General features: G+C 40.9%; 1 protein-coding gene across 1 annotated transcript in view; it reads right to left on the bottom strand.

Annotated features, from left to right (window-relative positions):
* Window positions 1–8,364: 8,364 nt before the first annotated feature.
* Window positions 8,365–21,333, bottom strand: part of mybpc2a (myosin binding protein Ca) — a 66,854-nt gene continuing 53,885 nt past the window's right edge. Inside the window, exons 23-29 of the mRNA XM_039611363.1 lie at window positions 20,909–20,997; window positions 15,549–15,744; window positions 14,295–14,434; window positions 11,583–11,742; window positions 10,186–10,322; window positions 9,040–9,226; window positions 8,365–8,741 (exon numbers count right to left, since the gene is read on the bottom strand). Coding sequence (XP_039467297.1) covers window positions 8,707–8,741; window positions 9,040–9,226; window positions 10,186–10,322; window positions 11,583–11,742; window positions 14,295–14,434; window positions 15,549–15,744; window positions 20,909–20,997 — 944 coding nt within the window. The 3' untranslated portion in view covers window positions 8,365–8,706. The remainder of the gene's footprint in view (window positions 8,742–9,039; window positions 9,227–10,185; window positions 10,323–11,582; window positions 11,743–14,294; window positions 14,435–15,548; window positions 15,745–20,908; window positions 20,998–21,333) is intronic.

Genomic DNA, 21,333 nt, shown 5'->3' with positions numbered 1-21,333 from the left:
ACCCTGAGGCTGAAGGTGTGACCAGCTAGTCGCAATATGTACTTGCAGTAAGTTTCTGAACTTGCCATCCTATTTTTCATCTAGTGTGAATGAGCTCTGACTGTGGTTATAAATGTTAATACAAAGCAAAAAAACCCAGAGCTGCCAAAATGAGGAAGTGTCAACAGCTGCAGTTCCTTGAATGGCCACTCGAGGCTGACACCTGAAGTGAGCCAATCGGCACTGACTCCAATGTCAAAATGAACTTTACAAATAAAAAAAATGAATAACAACTTTAATGAAAGCAAACCAAACCCAGTAACAAAAATTCAAGCAAAGAAATCCAGAAGAAGCAGGTGTGAGGAGCACTAGAACATCAGACATTATCACAAGGAGACCACAAGCTGACAAACAGGATGTCAAACAGACTGATTAAACAACATAGTGAGAAACAAGACTACATACATACACAAGGCTGACTGGGCACAGGTGAAAACAACTGAACAGAGGTGAAACCAACAAGGAAATGACACAAAAGAAAGCAAAAAACAAAAAAAAACAAAACTGGAAGTGACAAACACAGGAACACAGAAGCATAGGTAAAAACAATGAGAAACAAAAGTACAACAAAAACATTAAATATGGCAGAGCATAACACACACAGTCTATAGATACATCTATCTAAGAAAGCTAGAACTGAGCACAGCACACTGTCTTCCTTATATGGTCACTTCTGGCTCAAAAAAACTTAACTTGAGGCTTCAAAATGGGACCGTTATAATTACAATAATTTTCTACATTGAACTGTCAATGTAAGTTTGGCCTGTCATGCTTTTTCCACTTACAGTGGAGGAAGCTGGGCATTTTACACCATTTAAGCATTACTTATAGCCATCTATTTCAGCCGGTTATTGCTTACAACACTTACAACAATTTAGCTATCACTTTAAGCAAACTATTACAACTAATTTAGTGATTAAAGAAAGACTTGGAATTCTGCTCACTTGCTAACTAGCGCATTTTTTACTCTCTCGGTCCCAGCACTGGTAAGGTACTAAAAGTGATTCTGGAAAAGCGGCAGGACTACTAGTCTGTGAGCAGTTACCTTACATCAGTGCATCGAATGCAGACCACAAAGACTCAACTTTGATACATGTCAAAAATAAATAAATAATATCGAGCATGTCTTGTGTAGTGTAGACATTACGATGGAGCAGCGTTTGCACCCCTGGGTGCCTCTGCCATTTCAAATGGCCTCAGACTCCTTGTCTGTTGCATGACCATGCAGATCTATGATCAGACCTGAAGCCTGTGCATGACTGACAGCAGCTACTGTTAGAGATCCACCATCGCGTCTCAGAGCTGCCAGCCCATACTGGGCTGAAGGCTTTCCTAGGTTTGCTCCAAAAGTGAAGAGAAAGGGAAATGTCAACCACCTGAAATATTTTTCTTCACTCCACGATGCAGTCTGTAACATTTTAAGCTTTTTGACCGATCTTTGTCTGCATATGTTTCCACGATTTTGCAGACTGTTATTTTTCTCACACTATGCAGATGGATTTACGTGCACAGCATGTGATTCACCCGTGTGTGGCAACATATTAAACACCTACACACATAAACATGTATGTGTGTACCCACACACTTTTATTTATGAGAACCTTCTGCTGACTGTATTTATCACCTAAGCACATATTGTAACAGCCACATTTCAACCTAACATTTAAACATTTAAATCCTAAACCCTTTAACCTACTCTATTCTATGATATTAATGAATTCTGCACAAAATTTATAATTCAGCAGACATGTCCATTACAGTGAGAGCAATCAGTGTACCGCTGAAGACAGAGCAGCATGTTAGGACGGTACTGGGAACCGTACATGAGGAATAAGAAGCTCAATGACAAATCAGGAGGTAAAACTTTGATAGGAATAGTCAAGCACATTAGCAGTAGGTGTGGGACACAAAAGGCTTTGTTACAATTTGAATTTTTAGTTGGGTTATCTCAGGGTATTTGTTAGCCCTTCTTTTGTTTTTTATTTTGAGCAATGGTCTACAGCAGAGTCTTCTTTCAGGCCAAAGGTGCATCCAAAGGTAAAGATTATATGAGACCATAGCAGCAGAAGTTAAAAGAGTCAAGCAGTGCTATTTCAAAGTTACAATATTTTAAATTTAGAGGTAATTCTGTGTTGCTGTGGATACTGTTTTCTGGTTGAGCTGCAGCGAGACCATTTTAAAGACTCTTTTTTGGAAAGTTGTCTGCCTGATTTTTATTAACTAAGACTTGTGAATCCTCAAATCATTTTCAATTCCACTCACTCTGAAATTGGTGCTGAGAAGGCCAGTACACTAAAGGAGAAATATTTAAATCTCAACAACCCTTACAGCTTATACACAGGCCTGTGAATTATTTTTTAAGGCAGACTTAAAATCTTTAAAGCCATTTTTTAAGATGTATCACTGCATCTAAGATGGCCAGCTTCCTTCTGGCTGGGAGTAGGTTTGTGCAAGTAAAGGCGCACTCATGGTTTTGCTGATTAGTGAGCGTACATAAGATGCAGAATTAGATATTAGCCAGGGCTAAGATGAGAGTCAACTAAGCCAGAAGCTAAAGCTGTAGATATAAAGTCTACTCTTAATTTGTGTTCATTAACTTTAAAGTAATAAGATTGTTACTACGGCTGACCTGAACTATTAGCCTTCTTTATGACAGTCTGGGCTCAACTGTATTCGAACTGGATAAGGACTTCTGTATCCAGAAAAACCTCAGTTAAGGCCATCTGCTTCTTTTTTTCTTTTTTTTTCAAAGACACCAACTGTGGTTTTGGCATCTCATCCAGAGCCCTCGCTGTGTATGGAGGTTTTCTGGGCATTAAGGAGGAGACGCAGAGCACAATGGAGGGATTATATAGACATCCCTTTGGACCCGAGATTGCTGAAAGAACACCAGGAAGAGTTGGAGGATGAGTTGTGGTTGAGGAAATGGGTGTCAGGGCTAGTTTGTGTCCCCTGGACCATGTAGTGCAGAAAAACGAGATGATATGGTGTTTTAAAATGAAGTATATTGCCAAACTCTGTTACATTAAACTATTGAAAGTTCCGTTTAAAATTACAATATTTAATTAATTACACAGTAGAAAGTACATCATAAGGGCTAACAAAAAAAACTGTGTTTCTGCTGTTTCATCAGCCTATACTGAACCAAAACACAAAGGCACGTTTCTAATAGTCTAAAGTATTTAAAGATGCTAACAGTGCCACAGCAACTTTGTGATAAGAGGGCGTACCTGTTTCTGTTGGCTGCATGGACCTATAGACTGTATATAAAAGATGGACATAGTGTTTCAACTAGTGATGTTGGTTTTTAAACACTATGTCATAAGTGTAAGAAATCACAAGTGTAAGCTATTTGAAGATGGCTGCTCCTTTCTGAGCCTGTTTCTGCCAGAGATTTCTTCCTGTTAAAATGGAGTTTTTCCTTCCCACTTTCGCACCTGCTTGCTCAAAGGGGGTTGGGGTTTTCTGTTATTATAGGGTCTTTACCTTACAATGGAAAGCTCCTTGAGGCAGCTGCTGTTGTGATTCTGCATTAAATAATAGTTGTTTATCACATGCCTCCTTTCCACATTGCACACAAGGTGTCTTTGGGCACTGGTGTCTTGATGCAAAGGCTGCATATTCTCAGAAAAATTATGTTTTGCAGATGTGCAAAGACCACATGAGAATACTGGAGAGGTGGTGATGATATAAGTTGCAGGTTTATAACAGTTAGTGTCATTTATACCTTTCTGTTTAGCATTTGGTTTCCCTTTTTCCGATTTATTTTATTTTCACTCACTTTCACGCACTAGTTAGGTTTTGGCAATAAAAACTACTTGGTTAGGATTAGAAAAAAAAACTGCAGGAGTTAGATTCCCATGGCTCTTATGTCATAACCTGGTGAGGCATGCAGCTACCAAATGGCACCTTTTGAGGCATGAGGCATGCCAGAGGATTTCACAAAATTGTAATATTAGAGACATAGACTTCTATCCAATTTGAATTACCCATTCAACCAGAGAAGTCCCTGCTCGGCATTAAAAAGCCAGCAGGTTTAAAGTGCAAAAGACTTTCTGCCATAGATTGTATATAAAAGATAGATATAGCCCCTGAAAAGTTTGAGAAATGAAGTGGCTCTGCAGAAGTTCTCTGATGACTCTGCAATAGTCGGCCTCATCACTGATGGGGACGACAAGGAGTACAGAGGACTGACTCAAGACTTTGTGGACTGGTGCCAGCTGAACTACCTCCAGATCAATGCCAGTAAAACCAAGGAGCTGGTGGTAGACTTCCGCAGGCACAAACATCCTCCACTGCAACCACTGAACATCCAAGGTATGGACATCGAGGCTGTGGACAGCTACAGGTACCTTGGTGTTCATCTGAACAACAAACTGGACTGGACTCATAACGCAGACGCCCTCTACAGGAAAGGGCAGAGCAGGCTGTACCTGCTGCAGAGACTCAGGTCGTTTGGAGTGGAGGGCCCACTCCTGAAGACCTTCTATGACTCTGTGGTGGCCTCAGCCATCTTTTATGGTGTGGTCTGCTGGGGGCAGCATCTCTGCTGGGGACAGGAAGAGACTGAACAGGCTGATCCGAAGGGCCAGCTCTGTTCTAGGATGCCCTCTGGACCCAGTGGAGGTGGTGAGTGACAGGAGAATGGCGGCTAAGCTGTCATCCCTGTTGGACAACATCTCCCACCCCATGCATGAGACTGTGACGGCACTGAGCAGCTCCTTCAGTGGGAGACTGCGGCACCCACGGTGTGGGACGGAGAGATTTCGCAGGTCTTTCCTCCCCACTGCTGTCAGACTCCACAACAAAGACTTTTGCAGCTGATCAAACACACAAACCCACACATGTGCAATAAGACTGCTATATGTGCAATTCTTCTTCTGACGAAGTTGTGTTTTTGTATTTTCCTACTCAGTTGTATATAGTATTTGTATTTCTATTTTATTCTATTGTATATATTATTTTATTTTATTTTATTGTATTTTATTGCATTTCAGTGTTTTCTAATTTCTGCTACATAACTTTGCACTTTTGCTGTAACAAAACAAATTTCCCACCTGTGGGACTAATAAAGGCCATCTTATCTTATCTTATCTTAATAGCCAGCAGGGGGCAAAATCCGCAGTTTCAGAAATCTTTCTGGTTGTATGGAAGCTTTGTCTCTGTGACCTCAGTAAACCCTTTGGTGATGTGAAAGTCCATTTTCCACAGGCAAAGACACTAAAGGCAAAAATGGTTAACATCTATGAGTCTGCTGGGATCTGCTCATGTCTGAGTGTCATGAATTTCATCATAAGATGGCATGCACAAGGGTCAGTGCAAACATCCCAATGTCTGCTTGTTTTTTGTGGATAATTTACATCACAGTGTGCAAACTATGGTGGTGAACTTCTAGTATAATATAGTATAGTATTACATAAATTACTACTCAGCCACTGAGTCTCCAGTTGTCTGTGTCCATGCCTATAAGAGACTATAATGAAGTTAACATCTTTGATCGTTACCCATCTTTTATATACAGTCTATAGCTTCTGCATTGGCTTCACTTTTCAGCCCAGAAAACTGTATCTATCATTTACTCATGTATAACCTATGTATGCAAACATTTCCAAGCTTTACGTTTGTTTGCTTTTTAGTGCATAAGGGAGTCGAACCTGAAGTTGATCCGCCTGGCAAAATACTGACGTTGCAACTCTAAGCGCTCATCTGAGCTCTAAAAATGGGAATCTTCCTTTGCAGAGGTATGACAGCGCTGTGCCACCGTTAGCAGAAACAGAGCTGTTTCTGTCAGCCACATGCAGTCATGAAGTTGTCATTATTGTGAAATGTGAGGGCAGCTCTCTACTTTATGCCCCCCCCTCCAGATACAGTGTGCTCATTATTTGGATCATGAGCTACGGGAGGGTTCGGGCTCTTTAATCAATGAACAGAATGACACAGGGTATAAGTCACAGTGATCCTCAATAAAGCGCACCACGGTAACCAGAAGATGAAGACATAAAGTCCATGTGGTGAAATGTACAGAATTACTGTGCAATGGCCTGAATGTAGATTAAAAGTAGGTGGCTGGACCTGGTGTGACGTTGAGAGAAAACAGGTGGATGGTCCAATATGATGTGTGTGTTCCCCTTCTGTTTCATTTAGTTCCTATACTGCAATTACACGGATGAGACTCACTGCAAGGCTTTTTCCCTCCAGTGCTCTTTCTCTCTCCCTCTCTCAATCCAAGTCTGTGATTTCATGTATAATTACTTGCATAATTATAGTTCCCCCCGTTCTACTGTTTCAGGAGGTCTGTTTCTGTCTCTCTGGTATCGCTTGTCTTTCTTGAGCACTCACACATCCCGCGCACACAGACACAACAGTGCTTGCACCCTACTGATTCTCCCACCCTTTCCCTTTGCCTGGTGGTAAGACTTGTCTTGTCACTTTTCTTTGTTTCGTCGTCGTCTGAGGCAGGCCTGTTCTAATATTGGAAAGACAGCAGAGCAGATACAGTGCGCATGAAGAAGCTGGTGCTTTACTCCTGAGCTGCCATGCTTCCTCATTAATTATTCATCCAGACATCGCAAACTTAAAGAGCCTTAAGGTGTGTCACAGGGAATGAGGGGAAACAAAATGCTCTATAATTTTTTTTGTTCTTGCTTACAACTTAAAGCTTTCCGAACTGTGTGAGAAGACGAGAGGCGCACACGCACACACACACATAAACACTGATCGTGGCATTGTAAACCAGCACCTTCTAATGTTTTTAAAGTTTCCTACGGCTTGTGGATGATGCCAGTAGATACAATTAGTTTGATTGCTTAGCAACAGAACATCACTTTTGAGACAGGGTAAGATTCAGGTGGAGTATCGAGGTTACACGCTGTTTTTTTTTCCCAAAGAATCTGTTTTTCCCAAAACTTCCATGCAAAGTAGCACGCGGTGTATCTTCAGTGCCGCTTTAATGTGTCAATCAGCAGAGTAACACACCACGCTGTGTCTCGGGTTAACTGACAATAAGATTATATCAACACCACACATAATCCACACACACACAAACACACACATACTCGCAGAGTCATTTACTGCTCGACAGGGTTCAAAATATAAGCTTTGTACCGCACTGCAGGTCTACTGTGTAACCAATCATGGCCTACTTTCAGGTATCTGGAGGATTTCCCGCTTTATCTGGCCACATATGGCCTCATCCTATTTCAACTCATCTTTATGCTGCGATGTAAAGGAGGAAATTCAATTTCTTGTACTTAGAAGTGTTTCAGGATAAGTGCCAAGAGTCACGGGAAGATTGGCACAGTTTGGGAGCCAGGTTCGGCGTTTCGATAAGCGGTGCATCAGTAATGTAATGATGCTTAATAACCTGCCACTCACAATTACAGCACAGACCCTAATGGTGGTCAGTTGTGTTCTTTGTCACTGTGCTCTTACCCCCTCTGCTGGAGAGACAAGAGACCGGGACCTGATGTACTCAGCGGTGGGGCAGGTCTCGAGAGTAAAAAGTACCTTCACATCTCCGAGGGAGGGTGATGTATTTGCCCTAGTTCACAAATGTCACACCTCACACTTTCACTCTCCAGCTTGAGCTTTTCCTTCAGTCAGGTGAAGTTAGGGTGTGTGTGCGTGTGAGGGAGGGCAGGCACACTTGGGACGCTGGTCGGAGTTGGAGCACATCGGTGAGGCTTTAATTTGGTGTGCGAGGCGAGCCGCCGCGGACTCTCCCAGCAGAGATGGTGCTGTGTTTGTTTTGCGGGTGTGTAAATTAGCGGTAATTCGTTTGCTCAGTAATGACGTGGGAGAGCTAATTAGGGCAGTGTTGATGGGTGCATTAATTAGTCTCTAGTGTGTGATGCTAATGAGACCCTGATTTGGAGTGTGTATGTTTGTGTTCACATGTGCATGAGTGTAAACCATGTTTCTGTAAAGGCCCACCAGTATAGGTCATGCCATGAGGAATGTAGTATGAGAGCATGAGGGAATGGGTAAATACTGCAAGAGAGTGCGTTGTGAGTCGACACTGATACTTTGTGTGTGCGTGTGGTGGAGCAGCAGGGCTATATCTGTGTATAAGAACCTCTTTAATCCTGGTTACTCCATGATGTCGGCTATGCCTGACTGAATATTGATCCCTCCATTGAACCATTACAGGCCCCTGCTCACACACCACAGCGAGGAAACAGGGGCGTGCGTACAGCCGGTCAGTCACACTGCGGTGCTTTCAGTGCTGCAGCTGCATCCCAATCATAAATTCATACCAACCTATAAAAACGTCCAGGACACAAAACAGACAACACAGGGAGCCGTAATGGATGAAAGGCTGTTTTATAAGTGTGTTCAGTGACAGGTCCACTTCACAGATAAGAAGGATCCATCTGTGTGTGTGGTCACAGCAGGGCAGCTCTACTACTCTACACTGTGGGTTCTCTCAGTCAGGGAGTGACAAGGTGGCAGCGTGCTGAAAGAATTTATGGCATATTACTGATATGGCATTCATCATAGCAGCGGTGAAAGGCAAGCATATGCGTTTAGGGGGGTGGGGGGTGCACAGGGTGGCTTTAGAGCCTCACAAGTGATCTATTTTAATCATATTTATTCATGACTATCCCGTTATACATAATCCATTACTATTCCTGTTCAACTGTATCCTCTGCTGTTTCGTGGTGCCGCTCATTTCTTCGCCTCCTCCCCTTTCTCTTGTAAAACTGTGGAGAAAAAGAGAAATTTAAATCAGCACAAGGGGCCAGCAGATCATCCTGTTTAAAGTCATCTGTGGTTCTGAAACTTTCTCTGACAAATACAATAAGGTGATTTATATTTAGCACAGGAAAAGGAATTCTGCTTTCGCCTGAACAACAGCTCAGGCAAAAGGGGTTGAGGGGATGGAGATTTGTCATGGTGAGCTTTATTGAAGCCTGCCAGGGAGAGACTTGCCCTGACTTCAGGTCATGCTTTAGCTTTGAAACTACATTGTTGTGGGAAGTGAAAACTGCATCGACATACCTCGAACCTCCAGAGTGCACTCCACCTCGTCTTCCCCGAGGTCATTGATGGCCCTGCAGGAGTATCTGCCCCCATCGAACAGGCTTGGCTTGCGGATATTCAGAGTCAACACTCCCTGGTTGTTTTGCATCAGAAACTTGGGGTCTTCACCGATGATCATTCTGTTCTTCATCCAAATGATCTTTGGCTGAGGCACAGTAGGATGTTGGAGGAGCAAGCAAAATTGGTGGGATGCAGGAAAGGAGAGGAGAAGGGTGTGTGTGTGTGTGTGTGTGTGTGTGTGTGTGTGTGTGTGTGTGTGTGTGTGTGTGTGTGTGTGCGGGGGGTATAAACACAGCGAGGGGTGTCAGGAGGGTAGGAGAGAGCAGAGGGAGGAGGGTAGAGGAGGTGAAATTAGGTCAACGTTTCGCCTCGACAAATCTTTGCCGATTTTGTGTGATAAAAAAAAATATGTGCGCTCAAAGATCTAGCTGCTCCACCTCTTGTTCTAGCTTCCTACATAAAAATACATTGCTGCTGCAAAGGCATCAAAATCCTTTCTGACTGTTCACACACTCACTGCTTGACACTCAAAACCTGTAAAAAACACAAAGCAGGAAATCTGTGGCAAACCCTTGCAGTGCAGCTATCAGAGGCCAATCCAGGTAAAGTCCACACACGATGGTGCTGTAGTGTGTAGTATAGTCATTTGCAACAAACAGCTGGGGGTTACCTTTTGTGCATTCAGCACTACTTTATTGACAGCCATGACTTTTTTTTTGTCTTAACACAACCACACTAGGACACATTGTGCTCCCTTTATTTCACATTTATTTTACTCTTCATGCATAAACTAGGAAGCACACTTCTCTATATTTTATCTTTAGGTTTTCTAGATATGTTTGAAGCTGTGAGCCGCACACAAACTAGCATCAAAATTCACATACTGATTGATGTCTAAATACCTAACAGTCTAAATACCTTGTTCCTTGGTTTATAGACCAATTTTTAAACTGATTTTTAAAAATTATTTCATACCTTAAAAATATAAGAAGACAAATAATTAAGAGCGGAAGGATAAATACATTGGGTTGTAAATGAACTCCAATCAAATGCCCCAAAAATGACATCGCTGACACACACCTGTAAAAAGTAAAGTTCGGATACCTTGGGGTTGCCACGAACGGCACAGGAGATGGCGGCACTGTATCCTGCAATGACACTTCTGTCCACCAGGGGAGCTGTGAATTTAGGACAGCTGCTCACGTCCATCTCTTTGTAGGGTGAAGGGTTGTAGAGCAAACCTGGACATGGGGTGAAGACGTTGAGAACACACACACACTGCTTGATGTGTAATAATAACAGTGGCTGCTATGAAGTCAACACAGACGTAATAAAACATAATCAAAGTCAACATAGATGAAAATAAAGTACACATATCCATAAATAAATCAAAAGGCAGGGTAAAGAGGTAAGCTTCAAGTTTATGATTAAAGATTTCAACACGTCCTCCAGCAGACTGGAGCATAAAAGCTAACGCTGGCTCCCCAAAGGTTTTTGTCCTTTGCTTTCCAGCTCTTTCTATGATGAATGTGAGACTGAAATAATACAGAATTTGCTTCCTTGTATCAATAATGGATATTCAACAAATTTACCCATTGGTGGGTTAAGAGGAAATTTAAATAATTCTGAGAATTTTCTGAAGAATATGATGAAAAGACAGATGAAGGCCATGTAGCTGAAAAGGCTTAGTAGTGGATAAAAGATGTTTTCATTTCGGTGGGGCATGTCTCAGTTTAAAAGACGCCAAGCTAGTTTGTACCACGCTGTAAAAGTCGATTCTGTTCAGGGAATGTGTAACACATGGACTGAAATGCATAATTATTAACCTTCAGTTGTCACTGTCCGCTATTTTGGGATTGTTTGGTCTGTAATATCCACGCCGCATCCTCTCACACAAGCAAATATTCTCAACTGGCCTTTGAGTTATCGAGGCAGGAAACTGACTTTTTGTTTTATGCTCAGGTCAGGTGGGCACCGCGATCCAAATTTAATAGGCCAGACTGATGCTTGGAACACAAAAGAGATTGGCTGGTGGGCTGCCAAGTCTTCTGGGAGAGTAAGCAAATGCAACAACACAAAAACAGTAGCAGCATTTGGCTGGTGGCAGGTGTTAATTTCCCAGCCTAGTTGCTTTCATAATATGCGGCCAATATTAAATGATATTTAACACTCTGTCAAAGAATATTTCTGTTAAGCGTAATCAGTGTGAATTAATTTTGCTTTAAACCATGTTCAAGCAATTAATCACAGCCGATAATTAATTATTGGTAGTTCTAATGTCGTTACTGTGTTCTACAGCGAAAATAATACAAGGCTGCATTTTATTTAGTGTAGCTTCTGCACTGTTTTTCACTACTGTACCCTTTACAAACCACAATGCTCACTTTATCTTTCAATTGAATACAATGTGGTCTACCGCTCAGCATGCGTTAGATGTTGCTCAGCATCAAAAGCAATACTATCATGTTACAGAGCGCAGAGCTCTGCGGGGATTTCATTACCTGTTTTGGTAATGACAGCGGTGTTCTTGCTGATGCCAGGCTCATCGCTGAGGCCACAGATGTTTTCGCTGAACACTCGAAAGGAATACTCGTTCCCCATGACCAGGTCAGACACAGTGCAGCTGGGCCTGCGGTTGTGCTCATAGACCGTGAACCACTCCTGATGTGAGAGAGAGAAGGAGAGGTTCAAAGAGGCTCATAGCTGAGGTGGAGCTCTATAAGCTGAAGAATCTCCAGCGCCCAACATCTATGTTCTTCTAGGCCACCCTCCTGTCGATTCATTCAGCATAACGACCGTGGTAGCGTACGACGGGTTTGCAGCTATTGGACAAATCTTCAGGCAGCCACTGCTAGAAGCATGGTTGTAAAAATAGAGCAATAGCTTAGTTAGCTTGAGTAAAACTGGATCTCCGTACTCCAAAAGGAACACTTATGTGAGTCATGAAACATAAAAATGAAATCAGGACTTCAGAGCTGCCTTAATCACTCAGGGATGGTTGATGAGACAATTTTTATTTCGTAGCACCAACAATCAGGAGCAATGAGTACAAATACACCATCTCTGATCTTTTTTTTTATCCAAAGAAAAAGATAACACAGAGCAAGCATACATCACCTTTTAAGAGCAAACATGTTGGCACACAGCCTGTGTGCACTTTCAGCACAAATGATCTTATTAATTTGGCACTATAGTTTATAGCTGATGAATGTAAGCTACTGTCTTTTAGATCTGTGTTTGAACTTTAGAAAGATGCAGTCATGGTTAAAAAGAAAGTACAGTCGTATTAGGTCTTTATTCCTTAGCTAGTATTAACATGAGGTACAAAGAACCAGAAATGAATAACAACACATAACATATTAGACAGTCTCTTTATTTATTTAACAATTAAAAAGACAAAAAGCAATGTGTGAAAAACTAAGTAAACCCCATGATTTAGTAGAAGAACCTTTAGGAGCAATAACTTCAAGTAACTTTTAAGTCGTTAATTTTTTTTTGTATGACTTTATGTCAGTCCTTCACATTGACAAGGAAGAATTTTGGCTCACCCTTCTTTACAACATTGCTTCAATTCATTGTTATTTGAGGGCATTCATTTATGCGCAGCTCTTTCAAGGTCCCACAAGAGGATTTCATTCAGGTTAAAGTCTGGACTGTGACTGGGCTGATTTGCTGGTATGCTTTCCTCAGTTTGGGCCAAGCTTTAGCTCACAGAGCAGAAAGCCTCACGTGTGACTCTAGAATACTTTGACATGTAGAGGAGTTCATGGTAGATACAAAGGTGGCCAAATCCTGTGGCTCTAAACAAGCTCAAATCATCACACCTCCAGCACTGTGCAGACAGTTGCTATGAAGTTTTTGCCAAACATCTCCACTTGGGTCTTTCTGCCTAAAGAACATTGTTACAGAGGTCTTGCGATTTTTGCAAGCCATGCTGCCATGTTCTTTTTAAAAGGGAAGGGACACTCATGTCTTTTTCTAATCGGACTGTCATGAACTTTTGCATTTAACATGCTAAAGTTGGGGTTTTTTCTGACTTTGAAGTAAATTTTCTAGGAAGCCAGAGTGGGAATGCAGTGTGGAGATGACATGTTTTCTTTCTCACTTGGAATAATGGACTTCAAAGCCTCAAAACACCTTCCCAGATTGAAGGGCATATATTGTTTCTTTAACATGATTGCTGATGTCTTTGCATCTTGACAATGTATCTACACACCTGAAAGCTCCAGACTAGCTTTTACAGGAGTACTCTCACTTACCGACGATCAGTTAATTAAGTACATTTAATTATATGCACTTGTCTTTCGCTTGCCCTTTTATTTCCTGTCGACACAGTAAGGGTGTACTTAATTTTTCTGCACAGTTTTTATTAAATAAATAATGGCAGGGTGTAATATTTCATGTGTAATTTTACCCAATTTTAACACCTTCCAACGACCACATTATCTTTATTATGTGCTGATTGACAAACTGATTGAAAAACTTAGAATTGACAGTTAGTTTCTTTTTTACCATGACTGTAGTGTAAAGTGGGCTTTTAGAGGTTTACTGCTTAAAGCAACATCTAAAAATGACTTTCAAGAAATTGTTCATAAAAACTGTAGGGGGGAGAGTAACAACAATGTGCAGAAAATGCTATAATTTTATATATATAACATTAAATTGATGCTTTTTTAACATGAAACTTTAGTTCAACATAGAAGTTGAAAAGTGAGCTCTGGAAGTGATCCAGAGGTGCACAAGGAGGCGACCCTGATGGGTGAAATGGGACAAATTTAAATCAGGTGCAGTTTTTGTTTCTGTAGTTACAGAAAGTTTAAGCTTGCATTTTCTGGGGTTTTTTACATTCAGTTTCTTTTCTGATGATCAGACACACGCCATGAGACAGTGTGTGATCGTTCCAAATTTATTCTGCAGAAGCTAACGTCAGCTAAAGATTGCAACATCCCAAAGGAGGACTGATCTTCATGGAGTGTGCCTGGCTGTTTAACATTTAGCAAACCACAATATAGAAAATGTCAAGCAAAAATAATTAAATCTAATCCCAGTGACATTAGAAACAAAACACAGAAGAATTTGGTTCAACTTGTACTTGGATGCATAATTTAACAGACACTGTTGCTCCAGAGTTGCATGCCTCCAGCACTATTATTAGCGAATTACCTTGCTTGACAAACCCTCTCAGTACCACCTGTACACTCCGTCATGCATACCTTAGTCTTCTTGTCAGCTTTCTGAATGGTGTAGCCAATAATCTCACAGTTGCCGTCATCTTTAGGCGGCTTCCACTCCAGCGCAGCATTGAAGCCCCAGATATCTGTGACATGCACGGCGATGGGAGGACCAGGCTTTTCTGGTGGGATTGTGAGAAGTGGCAGAGTCGAGATACAGGTGGAGGATTTTGTGTGAAACTATGAACAAGACAGGTTCATTAAACTGCACAGCTCAAGGGTGGTGAAAAAATGTTCCACACATGCATAGCTGGCTGAGATAACTCTCTTCTTTGCCTAGACATAGATGTTGGCAAGGCTTTTAGAGGCTGAGAGAAGGAGAAATGTACAAACAGATATGGAGCAGGGAAGTCCCAGTGAGAGAAAGAAGTCAACACTTGCAGCGGTAGAGATTTGACAGATTAGACAGATTAGAAAGATTGACAGATTAGGAGAGCAAAAGACAATAGGATCAAGGGAAGGCGGTGATAGCTGCATACATTACTAGAAAAACTGTTGGCATAGACGTAACAAAGAAGTATGCCTCGATAACAAAGCAGAGAAATGCAGTGTATTTATCACTGATCCTTCTCTGTGGCCTTCACCAAACACAGTGCAGTAAAGAAAACAGTGCAACATAGTAGCGTATGTCTCATTAATCTTGCCGTGAACACTCTTTAGAGTACAGTACAAACTGTGAGCAGTGCTTCTGTTTTTCCCCTTTAATCCCTCCTGTACTGTCTCCTGCTAAACGAGTACAGTGACAGATCAACTGGGGGAATCAGAGCCTCTCATTATTAGCTCAACCTTCTCAGCAGAGGAAGTGACAGAATAGCCCTCAAAATCCAAACCTAATCCAAGTCTATAAGCAAATAATCTCAGCAGAGCCCCACCAAATAATCCACCCAGAACCCTGACCCGCGGAGACGAGCAGTAAGCTGGGGAATGAGCTGGCGGCCACAGAGGCGGGAGCCAGGATTATCAGAGAGAGAGAGAGGACTGAGCACTTTGATGATTTGCTACTTTGAGTCACAGATCCTTCAGAGTATGAAATAAGGAATTATCATCAAATTTGACAAAAAAACTCTTGACATGTCACAGATTCAAGCTCGAACCATTATCCCATTTCAAAACGGTTATTAATCATGCACTTTGTGAATTACGCGCTATGTTCTAAGCTTAATGAGAGAACATGAGGTGCAAGTTTATATTCTTTAGGTGAAGCTTAGAAGGTGGTGTTATGGTGAAGGGACTGACCTACAACCTGGATGTGTATGTCAGCGCTGTCTGACATGTTCTCAATCTGAACAGACAGTGTGTACTTTCCAGAGTGGACCCTCTCGGCAGAGCGAATAAAGAGGATGGTGTCAACTTCACTAGTACGAGTTCCCACTGTGCGGTCCTCCATGGGAACACCATCTTTATACCAGGTCACAACAGGACGAGGCTTTCCCTGTAATTAGAGTCAAGGAAAGGAAATGATTCCAAATATTTCTTTCCAAAAATCGGGCACAACCCTTATAGCAATAGAAGATCATAATTTCCATCATGTCAGACAGTATGTCTCTATTGTCCCACGAGACCACTCTGCCCCGCTAATCATTTATTTTAAAAGACTGAGGCAGCAAAAGAAGCAGGAAGACTTCAGCACAGAACAGAGGAATCATCACTGTCAACAAATCTGATGTTAGCTGGGGTAGAGGTGGGTTACAAAGCAGCTTGCAGATACATAGATACACAGCCTGCCCAAAGATTGAGATATGCTACTGAAGTAAATCTGAATAAAGATTTGTTGGCAAAGAATCACAGCAATATCAGATGGACTGCAGAGTGAAGGCAAAAGGGCCAACAAGTGCTCAGCATCTCTGTAACATAAAGATTCTGATCCTGCTCTTTGCTCCAGCAGTACATCTGATATCTCATCCCAAACCATCTCGACTGGGTTTAGGTGACCAAGGAGTCCATGCCATCTGGCGCAGCACTCCATCACTCTCCTTCTTGGTCAAATAGCCCTTACATAGCCTGGAGGTGTGTTTGGGATCATTGTTCTGCTGGAAAATAAATGATGGTCCAACGAAACGCAAACCGGATGGGATTGCATGTCGCTGCAGGATGCTGTGGTAACCACGCTGGTTCAGTGTGGCTTCAATTTTGAATAATTTCCCAACAGTGTCACCAGCAAAGCACCCCCACACCATCACACCTCCTCCCAGCACAGATTTCCACTGGTCTAACGTCCATTCCTTGTCTTTCTTGCCCCAAACAAATCTCTTTGGCTTGTTGCTTTTCCTTAGTCGTGGTTTCTTAGCAGCTTTGATCATAAAGGCCTGATTCGCGGTTTCCTCTGAACAGTTGACGTAGAGATGTGTCTGCTACTGGAACTCTGTGTGGCATTTTTCTGGGCTCTAATCTGAGGTGCTGTTAACTTGCGATTTCTGAGGCTGATGACTCGGATGAATTTATCCTCAGCAGCAGAGATGACTCTTAGTCTTCCTTTCTTGGGGTTGTCCTCATGTACGCCAGTTTCATCGTAGCTCTTGATGGTTTTTGTGACTGCACTTGGGGACACATTCAAAGTCAAATTTTCCAGACAGACTGACCTTCAGTTCTCAAAGTAATGATGGACTGTCATTTCTCTTTACTTAGCTGATTGGTTCTTGCCATAATATGAATTCTAACACTTGTCAAACAGAGCTGTCAGCTGTGTACCAACCTGACTTCTGCACAACACAACTGATGGTCCCCAACCCCATTAAGAAGGCAACAAATTCCACAAATAAACCCTGACAAGGCACATCTGTGAAGTGAAAAACATTTCAGGTGACTACATCATGAAGGTCACTGAGAGAAGACCAAGGGTTTGCAGCGCTGTCAACAAAGCAAAGTGGTGGCTACTTTCAGGAATCGAAAATATAAAACATGTTTAGAGTTATTTATCATTTTTTTCTTTGGTACATAATTGCATATATCTTGCTTTATATAGTTGATGTTTTCAGTTTGTATCTACAATGTAGAAAGTAGTAAAAGAAAAAAACATTAAATGAGAAGGTGTGTCCAAGCTTTTGACTGGCAGTGTATCAGAATAACTAACTCCGTAGCTGAGTCTTCAGCTGATATGCCATTATTTCATCTGAGGCCCACCTAAACTAATGCTTTGGTTAATCTGTGGAAAATGAAACAATTCTCTTGATTACTCATTAAAAATGTCCTTACTAGTAAATTGATCTTTTGATTAACAATAAATTGATCTTATAGAATATTTTTTTTAAAAAACAACTTAATTTAAACTTTTGTACCTAAAATATTTCATTAAAAATGTCACTGATAACTTTAGTTATGGCCTCATATTACATCAGTGTAAAAACAGCCGGGGGAACACACTCAGTCCAGCTCGTGGATGAGATGACAGAACAGTCGGTGCTCTTTTTCCCCAAGAGAACACCATGCAGCCACGTTCTCTGTCTCAGAACAGGCTTTTCATCTGCTTCTTCAAAAGGAGACCGAGCTATGGCTCGCTTTCTTCTTGTCTATTTTTATTTAGAACAATGGTTTACCCTTTACAGCTTATGGTTAGTTTCTTTTTTACCACTGCCATAATTTGCAAGTTGCTGTCAAAAGCTGTAACGCTCCCTGTGCCCTTTGAACTCTTGTTCCCTTGTTACTACCAACATTAGCACATCAGACTTAGATTCCAGAAGAGGACGATATGTTTTCAGGTAGCAGCCATGGGGGGATAAGGGCCTGGTCGTTTTTTCTTCAAATGACCACTCCAGGATTCACTTAAAATATCTACAATGTGCAGTGGGGGGTAGACTTTCATACAAATGTTATTTGCCCCCCCCCCACACACACACACACACATTTTTAGATTTTTAGATGCCCCGGTGCATGATATAGCCATTAGGCAAAGATAACTGAAAAAAGCAACTTTAAAGTTAAGGTAATGTGGTATTTACAGATAGCCCCAAACACCAGAAATGTGAACCAATAACTTTTGGCTGGGGATTGCTTGACTAGCTAATCATGTTTTTCTGCCATCTTTAGGTGAGATTGCATTTTCTAGTAGAAAAAAATTTAGAATAGCAACTAGTAAAGATTTGAATGTATGTCTTTTTAAATCATTTTCAACAGTTAGTCATTATGTTTTCTGTCCAACCTCACGGTTTTGCTCACAGCTCATATTTCAAAGCTCATGACTGATTTTGACTCTTTCTGTATTTTTAGATTCTATAAATACTCCATAGGCAGTCGATCTAGTGGAGGTATTCGTGATGTGAAAGCCAATGGGTGCAAAACAGTTCTTTAATCTACTCTGTGACCAAAGCTAGATAAGAAATATTTTTAGGTGTCATGTGGATGTTCTGCCTTTACCCTCCCTTAATTAAATATTAGACATGGGGTACTGACACTTCGTTCAAAGTTACAGTGTATAAAATCTCACCACTAGGTTTCAGTAGAGTTCAGATTGCAGTCAACTGCAGTCTGTTTTTACCCCTCAAAAATTGTTAGTCTTTGAGGGGTAAAAACAGTTGTTAGTAAGCTGTTTACCTCAGCTGTCTATGCGTGTCCATGTCTATTTATTCTAGAGGAGGCCTTAAAACTCCTCCAGAAGTGAAGCTCACTTCTGTGTGATTACAGCGATACTGGGGGGAGTTGTTGAGGAAATCCTGAACTTTTCTTTTGGTAAGTGCTGCTGTTTGAGCCACTGTTAGCTGCTGTTAGTGTGTTAGTAAAATTTTCTTTAAAGTGGATCTACCATTGTTGGACTTAGTGACAGACTGTTTATCAGAGGGAAAGTGTGAATTTCAGAACACTTGCATGATGTTAGCTTATAACCACCTGTTGTTGTTGTTTAGACAGGTCATTATCAGCTATCTGGAAGCAGGAGGGTCACATTTAATGACAATAAGTAATTGCAAACATATTTGGAATAAATAAGATGGTTTTGCACAAACCCCGACTTCAGTTTGTGAGATGAGGTTTGAGGTGAAGAGAAAAAGCACGATATTTTAACCAGATGCTGATTGTGTTGTCTCTTTCCCTCATGTTTTGCATCTTTGGTGATGAGGACCCCGTCTCATGTGATAAAACACACTGTAGGTATGATCCTTCATATCTTGAGTCTGGTGTGAATAAAATTTGCCCTAACAGCAAAAGAAGGCCTATGAGTTCTCCTCTCCACCGCCTTTGATGTACCACATATGCAGCTGCTCTCAAGCTACACACATAAAACACAATTAAGCAGAACAGCAGTGTCCATCTCGGGTGCTATAGTCAAGATGGCAGGGCAACGTGATAGCTTCCACAAAGCAGTGCCTGCTCCTATGTATTTTTTAATGGATTATTTAAGTTTATTATATATAAGTTTATTAGGTTGCATCAATTTGTTGAAAGGCATAATTATACATCACATTAATTAATGTATATTTATGAGTACAATATCCTTTTTTTCTATTAAATGAACTCAAAAAATACCTAAAAAAACTTTAAGGCATCTGACCAGAATTTTAGCCTTGAGACATAAGAGCTTTATTTTGGCTGTTATTCCCTTAACATAATCTCATTTTCTTCCACCCTCACTGTCCACTCATATATCCCCCCACTTACTCTGATTCAAAAACGAAAATCAATCATTAAACTTCATGAGAAAACAAGCCGAATTTGCTTTCACTCCATATTTCTTTCATGGTCATCTGTCCCTCACCTGCGGTGACTTTGAGCACATGCCGAATGTAGGACTCCAATAAGCAGGCATAAGGTAACAAAAGCAAACCTTTTATTTATATTTATGTATTTGATGAAGAAATCCAAAAGCACAGCAAATTGTACACATAAAACTTAAACGAATCCCTAAACTTTAAGAAAAAGAACAAAGAGACCACAAGGGAAGATAAACAAAGACTGAGGCGAAAGACACGACTACTTCTACACAAGAGGGGAAAGTGGAAACAGGAGGGTAACAAGACACAACTGAGCCAAATCTATACAATGACACAAAATGTTTTTAGTAAAACTAAATGTAAGACCAAAGAGATGAAAAAATACCAAATGATTAACAATAATTGCAACAAAGAAAACACAGAGACATGAGTGAATGTAACAGATGGGAGAAGACGCAGGATGAGACAGAGGACGAAGTGAGGGGGGCATAAATACAAACTAGAACTAGAATCAAAACCTAAATAATAAACAGAAATAAAAACATACAAAAAATTCATATTTCCCAAAAAAAATTCATATTTCCAAAAACTCAAAATCCTGGAACAACCCAGAGAACCAACTCCACGGTTTGAGAACCACTGTTCGAATATTTGTATATTTGTCAATATTTACTATGATTGTTTACATCTCATTTCTGTTTTTTTTTTTTGTTTGTTTTTGTATTTTGAAGAGGAAATATGTGCCATTTGCATGAGGAGTGAGACTGGCGTTCTGTTTACAGTTGTTTACTGCCTGTAACTGCACCTTGTTCATTGACATTTTATGGAGCTAAACAATAAACAAAGTAAAAACACAAACAAACAAAAACCACCTCAGTGCACCTTGTATTGTCCACTCTTTTTTTGTCCAATATTGCAAATGAAGTGTAAATGCTAAAACTCTAAAACCAGACTCACCTGGAAGGGGATGACCAAGTTCACCTTTTCGCCCACCTGTGTGATGAATTTGGTTCTCAGACGCCGAGGCAGGCGTATCTTTGGATTTTCTGGTTGGTGCACACAGAGAAGCAAAAGTTAACTTTGTGAAAGAGTGGGTGGTGTGGGGGTGTATAGATATGTAAAATGTAAAACATGTGGAGCTTTTAGGTTTTGTGTATGTTCCTTTGCGTGGTTACAGTAGAAATTAATGATTTTTCTAATTAATCTTAGTTGGATGTGCAGTTAAAAATCCCTGATATTTACAGTAAATCTATAATAGCTAAATTATTTTTTCCCCTCTAATTGATCCTAAATGGTTGCTGAACATGATGTCTAACCCCGAATACATTAAATATTTCTAGTGCTGGTTTTCTGTTAAAGAAATGTGTTCATTAAATGCTGTG

The sequence above is a fragment of the Oreochromis aureus genome, linkage group 4 (assembly GCF_013358895.1).
Source record: "Oreochromis aureus strain Israel breed Guangdong linkage group 4, ZZ_aureus, whole genome shotgun sequence".
NCBI classification, from domain to species: domain Eukaryota; kingdom Metazoa; phylum Chordata; class Actinopteri; order Cichliformes; family Cichlidae; genus Oreochromis; species Oreochromis aureus.
This window is presented reverse-complemented; position numbering and strand designations above follow the sequence as displayed.